Genomic DNA, 25,298 nt, shown 5'->3' on the forward strand with positions numbered 1-25,298 from the left:
CTTTATAGGGAAATGAATTGTTCTATTTTCTTTCTTATATGTTGTAGAAATTTATAGATGACTTGTCCCAGCCTTAATAATACTTTCTTTTTTTAATTCCTCACCAGAGGATATGTTTCTTGTTGTTTCTTTCTTTCAATGTAATTTATCCCTTCTAAGTATGCAGTTCAGTGATTTTCAGTAAATTTATAGTTATAACCATTACCTCAGTCCAATTTTAGAGCATTTACATTACCCTAAGAGGATTTTTTATGCCGGTTTGCAGGCACTGCCCTTTACAATTCCCAGTCACAGGCAATTACTAATCCACTTTTTGTTTTTATATTTTAGCATTTTCTGGACATTTCGTAGTAATGGAATCATACATTGTGTGGCCTTTTGCATGTGGCTTCTTAGCATAATGTTTTTGAGGTTCATTCAAGTTATGTATACCAGTAGTTTGGTGGGTTTTGGTGCAGAAATACTCCCATCCCATTGTGTGGATATTACACATTTACTTATCCTTTTATCATTTGATGGGTATTTAAGTTGTTTCTACTTTTGGGGTATTATAAAAATGCTGCTACGTGAATATTTGTGTTTATGAATATTTTTTGTGAGAACATATGTTTTCAGTTCTCTTGGATGTAAACCTAAGAATAGAATTTCTGGGCCAGAGGATATGTTTTTATTGATTCTAGAGAGAGAGAGACACCAACTGGTTGCCTCCCGTCAAACCCACAACCTAGGTATGTGCCCTGGCTGGGAATCGACATCCTTTTGGTGTACAGGATGACGCTCCAGCCAACTGAGTCACCCAGCCAGGGCAATAATACTATTTTTTTAAATAAATTATTTGTTACCTTTAATAATATTCTGTATATGGGAGGGGGGCAAAAGTAGGTTTACAGTTATGAGTATGCAAAACAGTTTATTCTTGTATTATTATTTATTGTATTATTTTCATATGAACAACTGTAAGCCTACTTTTGCCCCACCCAGTATATTTATATGTACAGAATACAAAGTATAGTTGTCAGCTCAAAGTGATTCCTCACATATATTAAAATAAGACAAAACAAAAATCTATTCTAATCTGATTCATTAGAGCAAGTGACAAAGCTGCTTAATGATTATTTGGATTTTAAATAATTAGGTTTTATTTGAAATAATGGTGGTTAAAGTTTCATCTGTGAAACTGAGTTTTGCATTATCATTAGCTTTTCCTGGGGACTTCAGTATACCAGTTCTAATCCTTCTCAAAAGATTGCAGTTTCTCACCTTTCGGTGGTATATTTATAGGCAGTTCACTGGAATACACCCTCTCATATCTGATTACATACACATTACTTAAAAATAGCACCAAGCTTATCATCATTCTACCCAAACCAACTCCTTATTCTGTCATTGATACCCCAGTTTTTTTGATATTTAGTTTTAAGATCTTGAAATCATTCCTGGCTCTTCTTATTCTACTCCCCACAACATCTAGTTAATCTCCAAGACATAACAGCTTTGTTTTTTTCCAGTGTCTCTCCCTCCACTCCTCCTTTCTGTTTTTCATTGCCACCACCTTAATCCTGGGACTCGTTACTCCTAGATCACTGCAACAGTCTTCTAGTTGGTCTCCCATCCTCCAGTCCCTCCCCAATTCATTGTGTCTTGCACATTACTAAACCATTCACATTTGAGATCCTCTGATTTGGAGCTCTTAACTTCATCTGCAATTATTCAAGAGAACCAATCAAAATGGATTTTTTTATTGTTTCCTGTACAAACTGTCCACAGTTCCAACTTCATACACATATATCAGTTAATGTTTATCAGTCACCATAATGATGCACCTCAGGAATTTTATAATTTACCCCTTTCTCCTCAGTGAGGTAGCTGTAAATATCATATGATATTAATGTTGGTGATATTTTTTACAATTTTCAATAAGTACATTTCAAGTTATATAGAACTTGAATTCTTGTGTATATGATTTCATTATTGTTTAAAAAAAACCACCGGTTTATTCCAAGAAATCACATCACTCACTAAAGTTTTACCAGTTGCAAAAAAAGAAATGCAGACTTTGTAAAAACAAAACAAAATCACCTTTTTATATAAAGATGCTGCTTTTTATTCCAAGAAAGACATTTTTGTGGCAAAAAATAATATCTTCTCGTATTGGGAAAATACATTTTTAAACTAAAAAATACTTAAAGAAAATGCCAATTCTTAGGTGACTTTTTTATATCTATATCAAGTAGTCTATAATTTAAATGTAAATGAAACCATTTATAGAAATTAAGGCAGCTAATAAGAAAAGTCTAAAGTTACTTTAAACACTGAGGATAAGCACAAAGTATTTTACAAGTATTGTAAAAAGAGTATTCAAAAACCATTAAAGAATGCCCTGTTCATAAATTAACAGAAAGGCAAATGAATTTAGTCTTAGAGTAAAATACAGTGAACCATACCAGCACCTAAACAATCATGCGCCATAATAGTGCTTCCGGGACGACGTACTTCAGCAATCATTTCCAAAAGGTGGCTGGGGCTTGCAGCACAACCGGTTTTAAACAAAGAAACCATAGAGGTTCCAGGGTGGTCCCCGCACTTATCAGAAGGCACATCTGACACAAATATATTCAGTCAACGTGGAATTAGTTTGTATCATTTGTCTTTGCGTAATCTGGAATGACAGATGCATCCCCTGCCGCCTTTTTCCTGCCTTCTTCAACTGTGAAGCATGTCTTACAGTTGTTTTATTTTTTTTAGGGATCATATGCAATGGTCAAAAGAGGAAGAAGCAGCAGCCAGAAAAAAAGTAGAGGAAAACTCAGCTGAGCGAGTCCTTCTGGAAGAGCAAGGTAGGCAACGAACTGTCGTAGCAGCTCCCGGAGCCGGGTTTTTCTGTTTGACCTTCCACTGACTCAGTTCACACCTGAGGCTTTTTCTCCTGATTGTGTCATTGTTTGGGCGAGTTCTTTGCTTCTACCTGTGCCATGTCCTTGTTCCATTTGGGAGAATGCCCAGTTTTTCCAGTGCAGTGGGACCAACTTAATGAAATAAATTATGTATTCACCTTGTACTTGCTCTTTTTTTAGTCATATTGTTGCTCTTTCTGGGAGACACACGGACATGGGTGGCATTTCAAACAAGATATGAAAATATAACTTTAAAATTACCTCTCGTTAGGAGTCTTTTAGTATCTGCTTTGCGTTTCACTTGTTAGGAATGTTCAACAAATTCAAACACTTTCAGCAAAGAAGGTACAGTCATATCAAAATGTTGCTGGTCTCTTAGGATAAATATAAAATTCCAGTATGTAAGGATTTAAGGTAACTTTTCTTGAAGGCCGTTGATATTTAGAGTTTAATTCAGATAAAGACTTGCCAGGCCTTCAAAAATGGCTTCTGAAAAATTGATCTGTGCGACTATCACAAAAAAAGAAAATGTGTTGGTGAGGATGTAGACAAATGGCAACCCTTTTGCATTGTTCGTTGAATTGTAAAATGGTGCAACTTTTATGGAAAGCAGTATGGAAGCACCTTAAAAATTAAAAATGAAGCTACCATATATGATCTGGCAACCTTGCCTCTGGACATAGCAAAAAGAAATAGAAAGCAGAGTCTTGAGAGATATTTATATATCCATGTTCATAACAACACTATTCATAGTAGGCAAAAGGTGGAAACACTCCAAATGTCCATCGATGGATAAAAGGATAAACAAAATGTGGTAGATACATACAACGGATTATTGTTCAGCCTTAAAAAGGAAGGAAACCCTACCCCATGCTATAACTTGGAGAACATGTGAAATGAAATAAGCCAGTCACAGAAAGGCAAATGCTATATAATTCCACTTATATGTGAAAAAAGTAGTCATATTCATAGAAATAGAAAGTAGAAGGGTGGTTACCAAGGCCTGGGGGACAGGGAAACACCAGAGTTGTTGTTTAATGGTTATAAAATTTCAGATTTACAAGATGAAAAAGTTCTAGACATCTGTTCAACACTCTGGAACTGTACACTTAAAAATGGTTAAGATGGTAAGTTTTATGTTATGTGTTTTTCACCATAATTTTTTTAAAAAAGTACCCCCCAAAATGACCTCTGTTCTTACTACATTGCTGGGAACCCACAGACATTCTGCCGAACATCTGTAGATAGGATTTTTTTTTTACCTTATTTTGCTTAAAATAATTTCTTCTTAACACAGCTTGGTTCTTTTTCCTTTAAAAAAAAAAAAACTTATTGAAGTAGCAAATGCAGAATTTTACACAACTTATAAGTGAATTCTCACAGAGCTCAATGATTTTTCCAAACACCCACCTCAAGAAACAGAATATTACCAGTAACCCAGAAACTTCTCATGTTCCATCCCAATTACCATACTTCCCCCAACCCCTCAGGCCCCACAATGAGCAACCATTGTTCTTCTGGCTTCTGACCCCATAGGTTAGTTTTGTCAGAACAGTTTGGTTCTCATTCACTCTTGTGGCAAAGTCTGAGTACCCATGAGATAGAGCAAGTCAGGAAACCATGGTCATGGGTCAAATCCAGCCCACTGCCTGTTTTTATACTTCATACATGGACACAGACATACTCATTTATATACATATTTTCTATGGCTGCTTTTGAGCTATGTTTACAGAGCTGAATAGTGGTGACAGAGACCATATGTAGCCCACAATGACTACTCACTAACTGGCCCTTTGAAGGAAATGTTTGCCAATTCATGAGATACAATTTTTGGTTTAGATTGGTCAGCTGTCCCAAGGCTCCCTAGAGAAAGGTATTTACATTCCTCCGTGCAAGCCAAGCTAGTGAAAATCACTAATCCCACTGGTAGTTAACTATCATTCTAGTGGCTTTAGTCTACAATTGAGGCTAAAGTTTGAAGCGAAGGTAGCTGTGCAACCCGAGCTACTGAGACAGCCCTCCTTAGCTGCCCTTACCCAGTGAAGGGGCCGTGCTGCGTCTTATCCTCTAGCATCAGTTGCTATTCCTTAGAGCTTGCTCTCATTTCTTACCCCTGAGCTTGAACGTGTCCTGGAGAGTGGACAAGAAAGAAGAGTCCCTGACCCACAATGGAGCTGTTCTATTTTTATGAGCTTCCAGCCATGCAGTCCAGAGTGGGATATGGCCCGGGAGTTGGATTTGAGGGTGCATACCAGTGGCAGTTCTGCTTACAGATCAGCCAGCATTGCATTCCTTTCAGGAGCTCTGTCATTCTGTTTCTGAGGAAGTATAATTTTGCTTCTTTGCCAGCAGCTGCACAGACATATTTTCCATATTACTCAAGCTTCTGCTAGTGGCCACCTGGATGTGACAGAAAGAGTCAAGCCTAAACCGAATTAAAAGTTATCAGTCATCTTAATTCATTTCCTGCAAATTAAAAATTATACACAATATATTTCATCTGATCATTAAAAAAAACAAGGATTTTTTTCACACTCTTGAATATTTCTGTTTAGAACATAAAGAGTTGAGCAGTGCTGATAATGTTCCCTTACAGTGCTCTGCACGGGCTGCCTGTTTTGGCCTATTTATGTTAACAATGAACTTGAGTGAAGCTAATGAGAAGGTTATTTTAGGGCCCTGGAAACCGCAGTAAAGGAAAATGACAGTTCCCACAGAATCATAATGTGACTGAAATAGAAAGGTGGTGACTGGGCTCTCTCTGTAGAAGCAGGAAAAGCAGGCTTGAGAGGACTGATGATACTGCTTTGAAGCATTTGGCGTGTGCTTATTAGCATGTCCAATCTCTTTCTGAGCAAGTTTTCTGGCTGTCATGGAGACACAGAACAGAAGATTCCATTGTAAAATGACTCCAAGTGATGGAGGTTTCTGCTGCGTCCTGTCTGCTTCCCCCCGTAACACTCCTCAGTGCGGTGGACTTCATACATGTCAGGGAACCAGGAGAGGGCCACACAGCGAGGGTGCCGGGTTCATCACACGTAAGCAAGGTTGCGCGTGGCAGAGAAAGAACACTTTGGTTCCGAGAAGCTGTTGAGTGACAGGACATTGCAGTGAGAGTAAAAGCCTACCTAGCCACCCAGTCCGGTCTCTGCCAGGGATCATAGAGCTGCTAGTCTGCGGAAGCTAATCTGGTGAGGCTTCTAATCTGGTATTTAATGTCTCCGGTGAATAGGGGTCAAGGTGAATAGATCCGTTTAAAAGCTCTACTGGCCCAAACTTTGTGAAAACCCAAAGGAAGCTCTGACCCAGTTCTCCCAGTGCCTGTTAACCGTCATCCCTTCTTACCTAGGAGAGTCCTAAGTCTTTAAAAGAGCCAGTTTGCTCCCATCACAAAGTATCCCGTTTGCAGATTGTTATACAGCATGAGCTTATCTTACGTATTTTAATGCCACTGGGAGGAAATGCTGCTAATTGTTCTCCGATTCTGGCCAACTCTCCAGCACATTTCTTTCTTTCTTTATTTTTAAATATATTTTTATTGATTTCAGCGAGGAAGGGAAAAGAGAGATAGAAACATCAATGATGAGTGAGAATCATTGATTGGCTGCCTCCTGCACGGCCCACACTGGGGATCGAGCCCACAACCTGGGCATGTGCCCTGACCAGGAATCGAACTGTGATCTCCTGGTTCATAGGTTGACACTAAACCACTGAGCCACACTGGCTGGGCTCCAGAATATTTCTCTGTGTGTGTCAGTCTATCCTGTCATTCCCATGTCCTGTTTCTCACCTATTGTCTCAGCTGTTGATGAGAATTGTAGTCAGGAAACACCCTCACAATTCTGAAAATAAGAACTTATCTATCACAGATGACAATCATTTTTTGCTGTGAGATGGTTGACATTTTGTTTTTGTGATTAAAATGTATAGCATCCAAGCTCTCCTTAGCAATATTTCTTTCAATTAGATGCCCAGATTAATGATTTTTAATACCACGTATTCTTTGTTAAATTCTTTTAAATTTTATTATAGACCATATTTCTTTTAAAAGCAGGTTAATTTGAGAAATGAGAAAGATTCATTTGGCGGTTTTTGAGTTAACATGATTATCCTCCTATATAATAAAAGGCTAATATGCAAATAGGCCAAACAGTGGAACAACCGAACAACGGTCACTATGACGTGCGCTGACCACCAGGGGGTGCGCGTGGAACTAGGCGGGCGTCGGGAGCAGGTGGCAGAGCGCAACATGGTGAGCATCTTCCGTGGTGGGATGGTGGAACAGGTGAGCCGGGGCGCCAGACCAAGGCGGGGCACCAGTCACCGTCTTCAGGGAAAGCTTCTGGTGGTTACCTAAAATTCTTTGCTCCCACACACTGTGGTCCTATCCAGCGCTCACACCTGCTGCTGGTGCTGGCTCTGCTCATACCCGCTGTTGGCGCCATCAGCAGGTGCGAGCAGTGGCTGCCGGCCCCAATCGCCCATCAGGGCTTCTCTAACTCCCCCTGCTCCTGAGGGGCGATTGGGGCCAGCAGCTGTAGCTCGCAACCCGTAGCTGGCGCCCAGCACCAGTCCCAGGTGGCTTTGCACCGTCAGCGGGTGCAAGCGGTGGCTGCCGGCCCCGATCGACTCTGAGGACTTCTCCACCTCCCCCTGTTCCTGATGGATGATTGGGGCAGCAGCCACTGCCGCACTCATCCACTGATGGCGCCAGCCCCACTTGCACCCACTGCTGGCGCCAACCCCAATAGCTCCATGCTGTCAGTGGGTACGAGCAGGGTGGTGGCAGCAGACAGGGGACCAGGGCCCGCAGTGGGAGGGACTGGGCGGGGACATGGAGGATGGGCCAAGACCCGCCCCTGTGCCCGCTGCAGCCTCGCAGCCCACAGTTCCTTTGCACTGGGCCCCTAGTATTTTATAATTTTCTAAAAACATCTCCAGTGTGTTATATCTCAGCTGGCTATTTAGCAAATGTAATGGGTTTTTAAAACTTAATAACAAAAGCAGCTGTGATTTTCACTCTAAAATATCCTTATAAATAACTACCTAGCTTGGATGAGTTATCAATGTCAAGCCAAATAGTAAAAGAATCCCACTATACCTTACCTTGAATAACTTACCACTTGAGAGTATCCTATGTGGAAAAAAAAAAAAAAGGCAGTTATAAGTTTTTTGTGCTGATAAATTTAGGGTATTGTTTATAAATCAGCTTTAATTTAAAATTTCATGCAGTGCTCTTAGAAATGTACTTTTCATTTCATAACTTCAAGAGTTTTCTTTTATTAGACAATGGTGAACTTTATCAGTGACATGTGGAAATTAACAACTTTGAGAGCTCAGGTATTTGCGTAATTGATGTGCAAAAGTAACTTTAAATTGCTTTTTGTTACACTGCAACTTAGAATAAATTTTCATAATTCATATTAATCATATCATATATGTCAGATACATAAATGGTTTAATTCATTTTCTTAGTTATGATATTCAGTGTGATTCAGAGTGAATTCTGAATACTTAAGTATTGTTAGCGTGTCATATTCCTCCTTCCCCTCAGCAGTACTGAATTTAATAAGTGAATAATTGAGAAGATGCTTCATTTGGCTGTGTTTAAACAGATTACTATATCCTTTTTATTGCCAGTGGCATAGAATAATTAATTCTGAGTTGGCAATCTAGGAATGTGAAAGGAAAAAAATGTTCTTCCAAGAAAAATTGATTATTAATATACCTATTTAGAAGGTCAGTTGGACCATATAAAGACAGGGCAGATTTTGCTTCACTATATTCTTTTATCATTATTGGCCTGAACTTGAGGTAAGTTAACAGCAGGTTGAGAAAAAACGTTTCACTCATGGTCAAAAATGTAGCTCTTCCAAATCCCCTGTTATCACAGGTACTCTTGCAGTTCAGGAAATTAAATCATACGCTAAAGGTGTTTTTGTTGTCTCATAACCGTAATTATGAGTTTGATTGAGCTCCCGTGGGGTCTCAGAAGCTGTCACGCATTACTGGTAACTATGGAGTTGCCAGGATTGATTGGAGATACTACTGAAAACACAACTTTAAAAAGCAAAACGGAAAAAGGGGAATGAGTTACAGCCCATTAACCTTTCCCCATCCTATCCTGAGAGCTGTTTCTGTTTTGTTTCTATGCCACAAACCCATCTATTCTCATAGAGCATTTAATGTTGTCATTGCTCACCCTAATTTCTTCATATAACTTTGCATACATAATTGATATTTTATATAATTTAAATGGGGTTTAATTCTGTATTTCTGACCTGTTTTTATGAAGGTTTACTCCAATCAGCATTATTTTTACAACTTATACTGATTATAAGTTATGCTGAGGTTTTCATTTTAACTTGGTGTTTCATAATGAGAAGAAAGTACAGAATTAGAAAAACAGATTAATTTGCAACAGCATGGATGGACATAGTGGGTATTATGCTAAGTGAAATAAGCCAGACAAGGTAAGACAAATACCACATGATATCACTTATATGTGGAATCTAAAGAACAAAGTAAACAAATAAACAAAATTGAAACAGACTTACACATACAGAAAACAAACTGATGGAGGCCAGAGGGGTGGGGTGCAGTGGGGTAGGGTGAAATAAAATAATGGGATTAAAAAGTGCACATTGATAGCTTTGGAATAGTCACAGGGATGAAAGATAAAGCATAGGGAATAGAGTACGAACTATCTGTGGTGCCAGGTGGGCACTTGAATTACCAGAGGAAACACTTTGTAACCTACATGAATGTCCATCCACTATGCTATACACATGAAACTAATACAAAATAATCTTGAACATAAAAATAAAAATATAAAGTATCAGTAGAAACCTGGAAAGAAAAACAGATTATTTTCAGAGGTATTTTGGAGGGGCTACTATTGATTTTCTGTTAGGAAGGCAGTGTAGTGTAATGGTGTTAAGAGCATGAGCTTTAAAGTTTGATAGACTTGGTCAAAGTCCAGGCTCTGCTGAACCTTGGGAAATTTCTTTTATCTCTTCTGACCTTGAATTTCTTCATAATTTGAAATAATACGTCTATTTGAGAGGTGTTATTAAGATTAAATGGGAAGAAAAATCCAAGTAAAGTGTTTGACATAGTGCCTAGCACATAATCAATACTTAGTATGTGTAATTGTTGTTATTTTTAATGATGTTGTTATTGGTATAATTATTTATGTCATTGTTTGGGGTTCTTTTCCTCATAATTTGGAAAATTGGGAAATACTTGAAAAAGGCTTGAAAGTATATACACAGACCTTGACCATCATCTTCTAATAGTATTCAGATCCTTTTTAAAGATTTCCTAGGCCAGAGCTGAATTTAGATGCTTGATATATTTGGTATATGAATCAGAATCCAGTCATCTACTGCAGATTCATTTTCTTTATAAATTGTAGAAATTAAAATAGTAATATAATTCAGGCTCATTTTTATGACAGCAATCTTATCCAAGATTTTGTAGTTTGTAGAACTGATAATGTCTAAAAGTCTATGTAGGAAAGTACATAGACTTTTTAAAAAAAAATATGTTTTTATTGATTTTATTTTATTATTTTTTTAATTTAATAAATCTTCATTGTTCAGATTATTACAATTGTTCCTCTATTTTCCCCCCATAGCTCCCCTCCACCTGGTTCCCACCCCACCCTCTGCCCTTACCTCCCCCCACACTGTCCTCATCCATAGGTGACCACTTCCTTTCTCAGCTCCCCTGAGTTTCCGTGCACTCCTCTCTTTTCCCAACAGTCCAGACTCCCCCGGTATGAGTCTGGGTCCCTAGGGTCTTGCCCGGAACTGGGGTTCAGTGCAGTCGGAACTGGGGTTCAGTGCAGTCAGGAGCTTCCGTCTCTCTCCCGCTAGAGAAAGCTAGCTAGGCACTCAGCCGCCCATCCTCTCCGTGTGTGTCTCCGTACCTCAGCCTTTTGCAGCTCCTGTGAGTCTCTGTGTGCCCCTCTCTTTCCTTCTAGTTGTAGAATTTCCACTCAGCCAGCTTTCCTGTGGTTCTGGATGATGTCCGTTCTGTCTTTTAGCTGTAGTTTTGAAATTGTTGTGTGAGGCAGCAGTTTAGGTGTTCACCTATGCCGCCATCTTGGTTTCTCCTCAGTACATAGACTTTTTAGAGCTTGAACATGGAGATACATTCAACCACTCATCAAATGAGGAAACTGTGTAGGCAAATTGAAGGAAGAATCAGATAAGATTATTTATCTTTGTGTAAGATGTAGACAAAACTGCAAAAGAAAGAACTACATAATATCCATTAAATTGTTAGCATCACTCCAAATTTTCACCTGATTGTGATAAATGAATGTAAAATAAAATTTTGAGTTGCAGTCAGTGTATAGACCATCCTGTGTGAATGTTTTCTCTTATTATTATCCTTTCCATTTTAATTGCTGTGTAAGGTTACTCTGTTTTGACCTGCATGGTTTGCTTGGTTATGGTTTGTTGAGGATTTGAGTTATTTCCCAGTTTTTCCTCTTACAAATAGCACTGCTATGAATATCTTTTCTTTCAAGTTACTCCCTAGGTGTCTACCTCCCTACCACCAATTAATTCCTAGGGGAATAGTCTGCAAATTAATCACGGTGTACTATTATATTCTACTAGAGGCCCAGTGCATGAATTTGTGCACTGGTGGGGTCCCTCTGCCTGGCCGGCGATCGGGCTGATCAGGGCCGGCCAGCCAGGGGGAGGGACTGCGGGAGGTTGGCTGTGGGAGCACACTGACCACCAGGGGGCAGCTCCTGCATTGAGCATCTGCCCCCTGGTGGTTAGTGCGTTGTCATAGTAACTGGCCAACTGGTCTAAACGGTCGCTTAGGCTTTTATATATATAGATTAACTGATAGTTAGGTTCAAAATCACTTCACAAGTAGCTTGGTATTGGAAACGCAGATACTAGAGATTTGACTAAATGTAGGTCTTGTTAGGTGGTTGCTTTTTATTAAGCAGAAAACCCTTCTACCAGCATAAAGTGAGTTACAAAGAGGGTTTTAAGGTACCAGTAAAAGGAAGAAGACAAGATGCAAGAAGACCCTGGGGAAATTAGACAGTTTCCTAATTCCTCCTGAGTCTGATTTGTAGAATGTTGTTTTGTTTTCTTTGTATATCAGGTACACTCCAATTTTTAAAAGTAGAGATAGGACGATTGTAAAGATAAAATGTAGCATTTTTAGATTAATCATAAATAGGCTTCCTTCCATTAATGCAGATGTGAGCATGTCTTGGACTTCAACATCACATAATTCTTTTGTTACAGAGATCTGCTTTCATTTCTCAGGCCTTAAATACAGATGAGAGTGTCTGTCTTCATAGCAGTCCTGCTGCCAGATACAGTTCAGGCTTGATGGGAATAAAGTCTTGTGGCCAAATGGGTGGAGATCTATGGTGCAAGGCCATAAAGATAAAAATGGAAAGAAAAGAAAAACTATAAGGGTTCAGGCCAGGGCTCTGTAACAAAGACAAACCTCACTATAGGCAGTGCTTGTTCTAAGGGCAGGGGCTTCTTTAAAATTATGGAAAAAGTGAGTGTTATTTTTATTTTTAGTTTAGTTTAATTTATTTTTGGTATACTAGTATAGTAATTTCACAGAGATCAAAATTCAAATGAAAATTCTCAAACCACTAAGTCCTGCTCTTTTGAGGCAACCAGTATTACTAATTAAAGATTATCCTTCCAGAGCTATTCTGTACATTTATAAGTATATCTGTATATATACATACATGTATGTTTCTGGGTATGCACACACATGTATTCTTTTACTTTTTTTTTCTAACCAATGGTTGCATGCTAACATAATGTTCTACACTTTGCTTTTTCACCCAACATTGAATCTTGGAAATTATTCCAAATCAATAGGTTTTTTTCTATTCTTTGAAAGCTTTTAAAATACCATGTGTCTACATTGGATGAAAGTAATTCTTAATCCATGGATTAGGCCTAGGGGGTAGGCCTGCTACATAATAGTATCCAAGAGAAGTTTGTTCAATGAATGAAGGAGGGAAGGAAGAAGTATATTAGTTTATTAATTTAAGGTACAGATAGAAAGAGGCAGAAAGCTAAGAATTCCCTAAAATTTTGAGACTCTTGACCAAACCCTGACCCTGGGATCCAGTGAAACGTAAGGGATGACATCACAAAATGCTATATCTTTTAGAAAGGCATCAGAAGTTCTCTTTAAGGCTTCATATTAGGAGATGTCATAAGAAGAGATGCCTCTGGAGATGGCCCCTAGACTCCAGGAGTCAGCCCAGTTCTGTTGTGATGGGACTCTAGGCCCTGGAACAACTGGGTTCATCTATTCTGTGCTGTCTTTCTCCCAATGAAAAACAGAGGGGTCAGAGTAGATTATTTCAATGGACCATTATAGTTCTAAATTTATGTCATTTATAATACCATTTGATTACCTATTTACATAGATATCGAGTTGAAACTGCTTTCACACAGATAAAAAAATAAGGTATTCTTTCTCTAAAATAATAAAGAGCCTTATAGGTTACTAGAGGCCCAGTGCACGAATTTGTGCATGGGTGGGGTGGCCAGCTGTGGGAGGTTGGCTGTGGGAGCGCACCTACCACCAGGGGCCAGCTCCTGCATTGAGCGTCTGCCCCTGGTGGTCAGTGCGCATCATAGCAACCAGCCGGTCATCCAGTCATCTGGTCCTAACTGTCGCTTAGGCTTTTATATATATAGACTAGAAGCCTGATGTACAAAATTCATGCAGGGCGTGGTGGGGGGAGAGTGTGTGTGTCCCTCAGCCTGGCCTGCATTCTCTCACAATCTGGGACCCCTCAGGTAGGGTCCCTGGGCCTGGCCGGCAATCAGGGCCTATTGGGACTTGCCTTGCCCCAGCTGGCCCGGCCCCCACCACTGCCACTGCTTGCCATCTGTGCAGCGCTACCCCCCTTCCCTCGCCACCGGTCGCCTCCCACTGGGGCGACAGGCATGGGGTGCAATCGGTTGGCTGGCCCCACACACCCGCCATAGCTTCACTGGCTGGTGGCCTGGGCTGCCCTCTGTGGGGTGATCAATCACAGGGCCCCCAGATCAATCACCCCACAGAGGGAGGCCCCGCCCACCTGCCGCAGCACTGCCAGCCGAGGGGCCTGGGCCTCCCTCTGCACCTCTGCAGAGCGATTGATTGTGGGGCTCTGTGAACGATGGCTCCGCAGAGGGAGGCCCCGCCCATGCACCGCAGCACCGCTGGCTGGGTAGCCTGGGCCTCCCTCTTTGGGGTGATCGATTGCAGGAGCCCCCCATTGATCACCCCACAGAGGGTGCCCTGGGCCTCCCTCTGTGGGGCGATTGTGGGGTGATGGGGGGCCCCCGACTAATCGCATTGCACCTGCCTTGGCTGGCCTGGCGCCAGTGCATGTCATAGTGTGGTCGTCTGGAAGATTGTCGGAACAGTCATTCTGCAGTTCAGTCTTTTGGCCGATTTGCATATTATGCTTTTATTATTATAGATTATTATAGATTGGTAAAAATGTGATTATTAAGATTCCAAGATTACACTGTAGAAAGCAGTTGCAATGATTATATTCCTCACAAAAACTTACTGGCCAAACTATTGAGACAGAAGCCGATGAACTGAATACCCCATATATTGACACATTTTCAGAGAGTTAATACTCTGTAGTTTTAACCTGTAAGAGTTAAAAAAAATCAAATAATTATAATATTAAAGTTATTCCATACTAAATATACTTGTTATGAATGATAAATAATATATAATATATTTAACAGATTTAACTATTAAACATTTAGTTATTAATAACTAATAATGTAAATCATAGTTAAATAATTTTTTTTCTTCTTTATTTTAGTGAAGTATGAGAGGGAAGCTAATAAATACTGGGACACATTTTACAAGATTCATAAGAATAAGTTTTTCAAGGATCGTAATTGGCTGTTGAGGGAATTTCCTGAAATTCTTCCACTTGATCAGAAAACTGAAGAGGAGGCAAAAGAATTATCATGGGATCATGTAAAAACTAATGCTGCAAATTGTTTCTCAAGAAAGCACTGCCCTATTGTTCATGAAGAAAATAATTCTTATCAGAAAAGTTCTGGCTCCTCAGGTGGTCAAAGCAAAGCAGAATCTGATTTTTCCAACCTCAACTCTGAAGAGCACAGAAAAGAACCTCTGAAGGCGGACCTTTTTCCTGGTAGCAAAGCCACATTCAGAATCCTAGAGGTACTGCACTACAGGGCCAACATGGGGCGTGGCAAATCATTTTAAACTGTACATTCCATATTACTTTATTAACAATCCAGAATTTTTTAAAGGGGAAAATGATTGTGATTTAAAAAAATTTTTTAATTTGTTTTAATTTCTAACTTGAGAGCAGTTTTAGATACCAGTAAAGTTTTGGCCTTAATTTCTATCTCTTTCTGTTATTATTTATTTTCAGGTGAAACAGGAATGTGGAATATAATTTGCTAATCTGGTGTATAGGCCTTGATTTTCTACTTTTTTTTTAAAAAACATATTTTATTGATTTTTCACAGAGAGGAAGGGAGAGGGACAGAGAGTTAGAAACATCGATGAGAGAGGAACATCGATCAGCTGCCTCCTGCACACCCCCTACTGGGGATGTGCCCGCAACCAAGGTACATGCCCTTGACTGGAATCGAACCCAGGACCCTTGAGTCCGCAGGCCGATGCTCTATCCACTGAGCCAAACCAGTCAGGGCTTGATTTTCTACTTTTCAGAAAACACATTTTCCTCTGATTATAAAGGTAGAATATATTAATTACAGAGAATTTGCTAAGAGTAGATAAGAGAAATAAAATTACAATCCTCCTGTTAACATTTTACGGACATTTTCTCCTTTAGTTTAGACTGTTTTATATAGTTGAGCTATACTATAGCTGTATTTTGAGGTCTTGCTTTGTTTCTATTTAACATTATATCATAAGCTATTTTATTTTCCCTATCTTTAAAATTTTTCTATAAACATTTTCATAGCTACAAAATATTTTACTATATGGGGTACTATAATTCTACTTATCTTTTTTCACACTAATAAGTATTTAAATTGTTTTCAGGTTTCTACAACAAACATCTTTGGAAATAGACTTTTCTTTATTTTCTTTTATTATCTTGAGTTAGATTTACTAGTTCATAGTTTATTAAAATGTTTAATACTCTTAAGATCTATTGCCAAATTGCTTCCTAAGAAGTTGTACTAATACCAGTTCACATTTCATGGCATTGTGTGTCTATTTCATCACATCCTCATTGATTGGGATATTTTTATTTTCATGCTTTCTGCTTTATAAGACAAAAAATATACCTTGTTTAAATTTGCATTTCTTTGCTTATTAAATAGGTCATATAGTTCTTCAAATGCTTAGAAACCATTTGTACTTCCTTTGTGTTCTCTTTATTTTCTTTGTTTATTTACCTACTAGAGGCCTAGCGCGCGAAATCGCGTAAGACCCAGACCCACCCTGCGTGAGCCGCAGGACCCCAGACCCGCCTACTCCGTGCAAGCCGCGGGCTCTGCCTCCGCTGTGGGCTCCACCTCCGCCTCGCGAGCCCTGCCAGCCCCACGCGAGCCCCAGCCTGCAAGAGGTGCTCCATGCACCTCCTGGTGACCGGTTATTTGGTCATTCTGCCGTTACAGCGTCATGACCACAGGCCTTTTATGATATAGATAGGTTTTATTTGTTTGTTTGTTTGTTTTTAATGACCTCTGCCCTTTATCATATTTATTGCAAATGGGTTTTGTTTTTTTTTCCCACAGTGTTTTGGTCATCTTTTAATTCAGTTTATTTGGGTTTTGGTGTATAAAAACTTCAAATGTTTCCATAGTTAAATTTCTTAGTATTATTTTTGTGATTTATTCCATTGCTTTTGAGTTTAGAAAACTCTCTTATTCCTGGAGGTCCAGTAAATTTCTTCTAATTGTTTTGTGTTTTTTTAATAAAAATTCCAAGATTGGTGAGAAAAATTCCACCTTGCTTTCATGATATTTGTTTGTTCTTTTGATTTTAGGTTGGCTGTGGTGCTGGAAATAGTGTTTTTCCAATTCTGAACACCTTGCAGTGAGTTCTCTCCTATAAATTTTTATATATGTATGGGATGTTGAGAAATTCTGGGGAAATGTCATGTATATGCCAGTAGTGTTCTTGTTCCCATATAAAAAATGACTAAGGCAAATTTCAAAAGCAGTGCCTTTGTCTTAGAACCTAATTTCAAGTTTACTCTGAAAATAGTATTTCACAGCCATGGTTTGTCCACCATGCGTTGAAGTATGTTTTTAAGCTTGTTTGTGTGGATGAGTGAATAAGAAACAAGCAAGAGAGCTGATCCTTCCACTAAGCTGTGAATTGCTCCTCGAGGATACATAGGTGTCATTTTACACACAGAAACTTGGGTTTAAAATTTATGCTTTAATCCTCATTTTATTTTGTTATTACTCCCAGAGCCACACCCATGATAAAACCTTTGGATGTCAAATGATTGTCTCTAGAATTATTTGGAGGTAATAGCAACTAACCTTAAGACTCAAAGAAGTAGATGATAAGGATTGAAATGTTTTCCTGGCTGGCCCTTCCATATTCCCCACCTCACCTATATGTTTTACTATTTCCATGACAAAGAAGACACACCTTACAACATTCTTTAACACCTTTTAAAGAATGGCTGGTCTGCAAGTTCCTTTTTTAATTTTTTTACATTTACACAATGGCTTTTACATTCTTTTTCTTAAATTATAAAGTAAACACAAGCACATTCCAGAACATTTCCACTAGAGAAAACAGGGCTTAGGGGTGGTGGTAGTGGTGGTGGTGGTGGGTTACCCATCATCCTCATTATCCTAACATAGCTACTGACAGAATTTTTGTTGTAATTCTTTTCAGTCTTTTCTCTATGCATATTTTTTAAATTTAATGATGCTATTTTTTTAACTTTCATTATGAAAATGTGAAAGCATTCAGAAAAATAAAGAGTACACAATGAATCCCCACATACCCACCACCTCGACTCAACAATTATTAATATAATGCCAATATTATGATACTTTATCTTTAAATATGACATGTCTTATTATGTATTTCCAAAAAATCAGGGCATTTTCCAGTACTATTATAAACCTAACATAATGAATAGTAATCCCCTAATGGCATCAAATAACCAGTTAAAGTGGCCAGGGAGAAGTGATGCTGACAGATTTGCAGTTCTGAATGGCCTTTCTCTCTTTGTACTTATTTCCTTTGTTTTCCCTTTTCCAATATCTGGACTGAAATTTCCTGTTCTTTTATAGCACATAGCCAGGTTCCTTCACTTCAGTGATCTCCAAGCTTATAATACACATAAATCTACGGCATTGGCAGTCGATTATGTGTTACTTTATGACTCATCTCAAGGTATTATTTAGCATGTCATTTCTTTATGTCTTCTCTCTCCAACCACTGTTTATATTCCTTGAGGGAGAGAGCATATTTTATCCTAATCTGGTTTTCCAGATAACCTAACAGTACAATATAGATAGTTAGAGCTCAGTACATATTGATTCATTAATATCTTGGATTCCCCTCTTGTTAGCTGTATTTTTCCCTTTCTACTTTTCCCTTCAACTACTAATTGCAAGCTCTTGCCTCCTCACTCTTTGGCTCTTCTCGTCTTGTATCTTTATTTTGCCTCGTATCCATGTTTTAGAAATCACTGTAGCTCAGTAATCTGAGCTAATGAATTCATCTTTAAAAGGCAACCAGTGATTAACTTTCCATTAGACTTCTTTTTTCCCACCTAAGAAATTACATTTTATTACTTTTCGAAAGTATAGGGTTAATGTTTTACATTTTCAGAATATTTTACTATAATTAGACCTTTGGAATTGAGAAGTCATATCATTCTCCAAGGATCATTTATTTCTTAAACTCCTGCCAAGAGAGTGCTTGGTGGTGTGGCAGTAGTAATGATATTACACCTACTTGCTGGGAGAAGGGCCAAGGCAGTCAGCTGATTTTACAGAAATGCTCTGGAAAGTCAGTGAGTGGTCACAAGACCTTAACTTTGGCTGCTGATGCAGTGGGAATTCAGTCTCAGAGGTCATGCTGCCACCCTGGCAGGACACGTGGCAAACAGCCCATGCTCTCCGTTAGCAACTAGACTGTTCTGTACTGTGTGGGTGTTTAGTAACTACTGCCCAAAGGTAGACTGCATTCCCTTCATAACGAGCTAGACGTGCCAGTGTCCAGAGAAGCATTTTGAGTTAAATGGAAATTTTTACAGAACCCTGTTTAGTTCTTAAGTTTTTAAGTTCCTGGAAGGCACAGGAAGATCTTCCTTTAAAAATATGGTAATGATAATAAATAATAGCAATAGCAGTAACTTAATAATGACTAACATTTATTAGGTGCTTACTCTGAATTAGACACCTTTCTAGAAACTGTACTTACATGAACCCATCAATCTTTACAACCACTTTAGATGCTGTATTTATCTCTGTTTTAAAGATGAGAAAACAGTTACTGAGAGATGATTTAGTACCAGTTAACTTTTCATAACCAGATTCTATTCCTCCAACTTGAACTTATTTGGACAGATCTTAAATCAAGTGTCAATCCCCAGTGCCACAAAACAAGTGAGTTATGCGTGACTATAGTGTTCATCAATGGGTAGCATTTAAGAATATAATCTGAGCCTGGCTGGTGTGGCTCAGTGATTGAGCATTGATATATGAACCAGAAGGTCACAATTTGATCCTAGTCAGGGCACATGCCCGGGTTATGGGCTCAATCCTGATGTTTCTATCTTTCTCTCCCTCTCCCTTCCTCTCTGAAATCAATAAAAATATATTGAGGAAAAAAAAGAATATAATCTGAGCCTGGGTGATATTTTGTAAATGCTTATTTGTGCTTAGAGTCCATATTTATTTAAAAGTCCTCCTTGCTTGAAATGCTTCCTGAATCAAATTAGAAGTTCTTGTTGGCCTGCGGATGAAGGGTCCCAGGATCGATTCCGGTCAAGGGCACATGCCTGGGTTGTGGGCTCGATCCCCAGTGGGGGACGTGCAGGAGGCAGCCAATCAATGATTCTCTCTCATCATTGATGTTTCTCTCTTTCTCTCCTTTCCTCTCTGAAATCAACAAAAATATGTATTTTTTAAAAAGTTCTAATTATGTGCTTCAAGACCCACCTGAATATCCTACCTCATACCAGTTTGGGCTGTTGGGATCAATTCTGCTTTTCATCCCTGGTGTGTGACTCCCACCTCCAAATCCTTGTACAGTTTCCCCTTCTCCCCACTTAGCAATGCTATCCCCTCCTTCAAAATTTTTAAGACTGCCCTGGCCAGCATTGATCAGTGGTTAGAGCGTCGCCAGCACTCCAAAGGGTTGCAGGTTCAATCCCTAGCCCCAGAGTGCACATGGGAGGCAACCAATTGATGAGTTTCTCTCACATTGATGCGTGTATGTCCCTCCCTCCCTCCCTCTCTAAAAAGCAATGGAAAAAAATATCCTAGGGTGAGGATTAACAACAATGACAAAAATTCCTAAGATTTAAACCTCCAGATGTCTGCCCTGGCAACACCCCTTTAGTAGTTGTATAAAACCAGTTATGTCCCCACATAGGCCATAAAATCCACAACAGCCAGGACCATACTGATAATTAACATTTAATGGCATACTGATCCCTTTCTGTGGTTCAAACACGGACTGAGTAACATGATGCAAGGATTATTTGATCCTAGCATATGAGAGATGATAAGGAAGGATACTGGCCCACAGAATTCAAAGTATACAGCTGCCCATTAACAGCCATCGTCCAGCCATTGTTAAATGAATTTCAGATAAAGGCCAAATAGAACTTGTCTGAGTTTAGTGGCGGCCAATTAAAATTAATCAAGATTTTCATATGTGTAAACATCTCCACCACACCATACCCCAGAAAAAAAAAAGCTAAATTTATGTGCTTTATTTACATTTTTTAAATAAACCAACTGAGTCTTTAAGAAATTAAATAAAATTCACAAGTTAATAAGTGGCAAATCCAGGATTTAAACACAGGTCTATTTGATTCTAAAATTCATACTCTTCTTACACAATTTCATTACTACTTTGTACTCTAATGCTAGGTACATATATGAGTCTCAATAAAAGTTTGGGAATAACTTGAAAAGATAACTAAGAATATAGTAGTGTTTTAGTCTTTAGAAGTTATATTTACATGGTGTGTGTGTGTGTGTGTGTGTGTGTGTGTGTGTGTGTGTGTGTGTGTGTGTGTTTCTGCCCTATCACGGCATCAGAGGCCCAGGAGCCAAATGAGTTGTACACACAGGAAGCGGATTGAAGCACCACTGAAGGGACACAGGGGCCTGAGTGTCCGGGTTGAAGGGTAGAAGTGCCTAAGCTAATAGTAGCTATAGACTGTGCTGCTAGGGGCTGAGAAGAAAGAGTGCCTGTGAGGGGCAGGAGGAGGCTGAAGCAATGCTGATGGATGACCTTGGAGGTTTTCCACGTGAGAGTGTGGTTTGAGGGGAGGTAGGCCTTAGTAATAGCCTTAAAACCAGGACAGGAATATGAAATGAACCCTGTAATTACTAAGTGTTTGAGACAATGTTGGTTCAGAGGCAACAGGAAGGCCACCCACAAACCACTACTGAGAACAGTATCTACAAAGACGAAATGACAAGCCAAGTATCATCCAAAATTCTGTGGAGGAAGTACTTATTAATTAGTTCAGACCGAGTTTTTTCCTTCTGCAGCTGCAGCATATCCGGATTCTAGATTTAAGTATTTCTTTCATTTTCACAGGAATGCTCCGGAGTCCTTTCTTTATTGTTGTGATTTCGCCTCTGGAGCTGTGGAGCTAATAAAGGTATGCCTTGGATTTTCTGTAAGGAGAGCCATTTCCTGTTGAAGTGATTTGGGCGAGGGGAGGGAATGTTTCTGCATCAGATGTTATCTGTGGCCATTTTTAACTGAGCTTTTACTATTTCTGGGAATCATACCATCAACAGATGCCTAAGATAGGACCCTAAACAATAAAAGTTGTTTGGAATTTAACCTAGAGTTGAAGGGACTGGTACACCTAGAAAGGCCAACAGCTCCTACAAGGTGATTTTGTTCATATTTATGTCTATAAAGCCTTCCACAGAGTCTGGCACATAGTACACATTCATTAAATTAAAAAAATTGGGGGGGGGATGTCTGAAAAGGCATATAATGCAAATCTAAAACATCCTAGAAGTTAGGAAAACAGTGGGGAACCTGGGCTTATTTGACCAGTCCCCAAATGCTAGTGAACGTATCCTTAGCAAGAAGAGGCAATGTTAGGAAATGGAAAAGGAAAGGAAATTCTACAAACAAAAATGTGTAGTTAACACACGGAACATAACTTCCGATAATAGAAGTAATAATTATTCATTGCAGACATTTTCTAAAATATTGAAAAGCCTAAAGTGCACTTACAATTACACTTCCTGGAGCCCCAGGATAGATCAGTTTTATTCATATTTTTGTATGTATCCTTGTAGTGTTGTTTCTGTAGGTGAATTGTGTGTGTGAGAGAGTGTGTGAGTGTGTGTGCGCATGCGCACGCTCTAATGCAACCTTTTTAATCTAGCTCATGGAGTCCTGGCACAAGCAATGGGGGGAGAGCTGAGGAGCAGCCCTGTGCCTCTGAAATCGCCCCGGGGAATCTTCCAGCAACGCTGCCTATGGACTCATAGGACTGCCCCACCCACTTTTAAAATTAAAGAGGGTTTGCAAAGAGTCTTTGCTATCAACTACAAGTGGTAGACTTAATTTTTATGGCAGCTTTTGAAATAAAATACTGAATCAGAAATAAAATGCATCCAAATTTATAGAGAAAGACACTAGGGAGAAGTAAAAACCTTGACCTTTTTACTTGAAGAAAAATACTGTAAGTCTGCTAACTACTTTTCCCTTCTTTTTGTTTCTGTATCCTGACAGTCGCACGCATCCTACAGAGCAGCCCAGTGTTGTGCCTTTGTTCACGACGTTTGTGACGATGGCTTGCCCTACCCGTTTCCAGATGGGGTCCTGGACGTCATCCTCCTTGTCTTTGTGCTCTCTTCCATTCATCCTGACAGGTGAGTGAAGCGAAAAGGGCAAAGCACATGTGGAAAGCCCCTTTAGCAGTAGCAGTTTTTAGAACTATCAAAGCAAAAATGGCAATTCTTGCATTTCTTATTTAGTGAACCACATTATGTATAATATGCAGCCTTTTAAATGCAGTTTTTGCTTTCTTCACACTTTTAGAAAGAAACTGGTCAGACTGCTTCATTAGTGAGCTTTCTGTCACTGTCAGAATGAAGGGAGCACACTTTGGCAAGACACATACCTATTAAAAGTGACAGTGCTTCAAGGAAATTACAAATTCAGAACAGCCTAATAGACTCCCAGGAGGGAAATTGTACTTGGTGATCAGAAACAAACATCTTTGATTTAGCATTTTCCTGAACATTTGTGAAGAGGTGGGCTGTGAATCTATTTGGCTTCGCACAGGTCTGTCCAGAGGCTTAAAAAATTTTGTTTTAAAAAAGCCCACTAGGAAAAAAAAAAAGAAGAAGAAGAAGCCCACTAGGGAATTAGGGGTTGTCAAGATTGTCAAGATCTGCCAGATTAACCTTGGACCTTTATAATCTAAGGTTGGCCTAGTGACATTATTTGAATATTTATGACTTAATTTTTTTGTTCACACGCGATGTTTTGTTGAGTGTGGGTTTTTTTTGTTAATCCTCACCTGAGGATATTTTTCCATTGATTTTTATAGAGAGAGGGAGGAAGGGAGGGAGGGAGGGAGAGAGAGAGAGAGAGAGAGAGAGAGAGAGAGAGAGAGACATTGATGTGAGAGAGACACATCGATTGGTTGCTTCTCACACATACCCTGACCAGGGCTGAGGATCGAGCCTGCAACCGTGGTTTGTGCCCTTGACTGGAATCAAACCTGAGACTGTTCAGTCCGTGGGCTGATGCTCTATCCACTGAGCAAAACTGGTAGGACCACACACAATGTTTTGAAAGAATAAACATAGCGTTTCTCCAGAGAAGAAGCGTAAAGAGCTATTACCAGCAATCAAAGTGATCACGTTTCTTAACATTCTGCCCTTCGTATATATTCAGGCACATGTGTGGTTTCAGGGTTGTGCCTTCATAAGGTTTCTTAAACTTGGGCTTTCTACTGTGGTAGTGGACTCCTCCAGGAAGGAGCCTCTGGTAGCAGGTACAGGCTTGGCTTCAACCACTTTTGTTTGATGAGTGTGACCCTTTCCCAAAGAGGCTGAGTTGCTATGTGCTTCTCTCTTTGCAACTACAAGGTCACTAGGACCCTTTACAGTCCTGTTACTTCTCATTCAGAGATGGGCACTTTGATTACTTTGTGGAAAAACAAATTAGATTTCCAAATAGATCTGAATGAAAGATATATTTGCACTTAGTGAGATCCAGCAGGTTCCATTAAGCTACTTTTTCCCTCCCAGTTTCTATAACCTGTTTCTTCCTGCTAATTTGTTTAGACTATTGGCATTATTAGGTACTAGTAGAAATATGTCATCTACATGTTTTGTTTCATAGTTAAAAGGATAAATAGTCAAAAGGAGGGAGTAGTTGGATTGAGAACAAGATTTTCTATTTGACACCCATAACAGGAAATGTTTAAATTCCAAATAAAACCACAAACGGACTATTTGAAATTAGTGTAGATGATGTATTTTCTCGTGATTTGAATAGAATGTTAAAGAGAAGGGAAAGCAGATGTCTTGGGAAGATTACTTTTATTGTACAGTATGTTTATTTTATTTATTATAGAATAAATTCAGATGTATCATGTCAATAGCCACTTTCTTATCTACATGGAAATGATCTAAAAATAAGGTGAATGAGTAGAAAGAGGGTCATAGTAAATGAAAAGGCAAGACAATATTTTTAGGTCATTTAGGATTGTGGTAGTAGATTCAGTCCCAGGGAAGTTCTAGAAAAGTATTCTTGCCAACCTGGAAAATCCATGCACAAATGAACAGCAAGTGGTTCAGCTAGACCTTGAGTCTGGGGGTCCCAGCTTAAATGGAAGGCTATAAAAGAGCTAGCTGTCCTGCCATTAAAATGTAAGAAAGTATGTTTACCACAGACCCAAGCATAGAGTAGGCAGGCAATGATCGTATTTAAAAACCTCATCTTTTCCTTCTCTTCTTCCTTCACCCAGAGGATAGCAGAGTTGGCCCAAGTAGGGTTAAGGAAGAAAAGGGGCTTTCTCCCCTCTCATCTTGTCCATCTCACTGCCAGCCACTCCTGCCCGCAGCTCTCACTGGCCCTGGAACTGCATTAGGAGCCAAGACGGGGTGATCAGGAAATCCGCTACCACCCATTGCCTTTACCTACAACTCCCGACATAAAAGGATA

At 39.4% G+C, this 25,298-nt stretch overlaps 1 protein-coding gene across 1 annotated transcript in view; it reads left to right on the forward strand.

Annotated features, from left to right (window-relative positions):
• Nucleotides 1–25,298, forward strand: part of METTL8 (methyltransferase 8, tRNA N3-cytidine) — an 81,290-nt gene that overhangs the window by 44,224 nt on the left and 11,768 nt on the right. Inside the window, exons 3-7 of the mRNA XM_080668802.1 lie at nt 2,746–2,837; nt 14,743–15,113; nt 16,921–16,970; nt 21,690–21,753; nt 22,851–22,990. Coding sequence (XP_080524928.1) covers nt 2,746–2,837; nt 14,743–15,113; nt 16,921–16,970; nt 21,690–21,753; nt 22,851–22,990 — 717 coding nt within the window. The remainder of the gene's footprint in view (nt 1–2,745; nt 2,838–14,742; nt 15,114–16,920; nt 16,971–21,689; nt 21,754–22,850; nt 22,991–25,298) is intronic.

This window comes from Plecotus auritus (assembly GCF_963455305.1).
Source record: "Plecotus auritus genome assembly, chromosome: 5".
NCBI lineage: Eukaryota > Metazoa > Chordata > Mammalia > Chiroptera > Vespertilionidae > Plecotus > Plecotus auritus.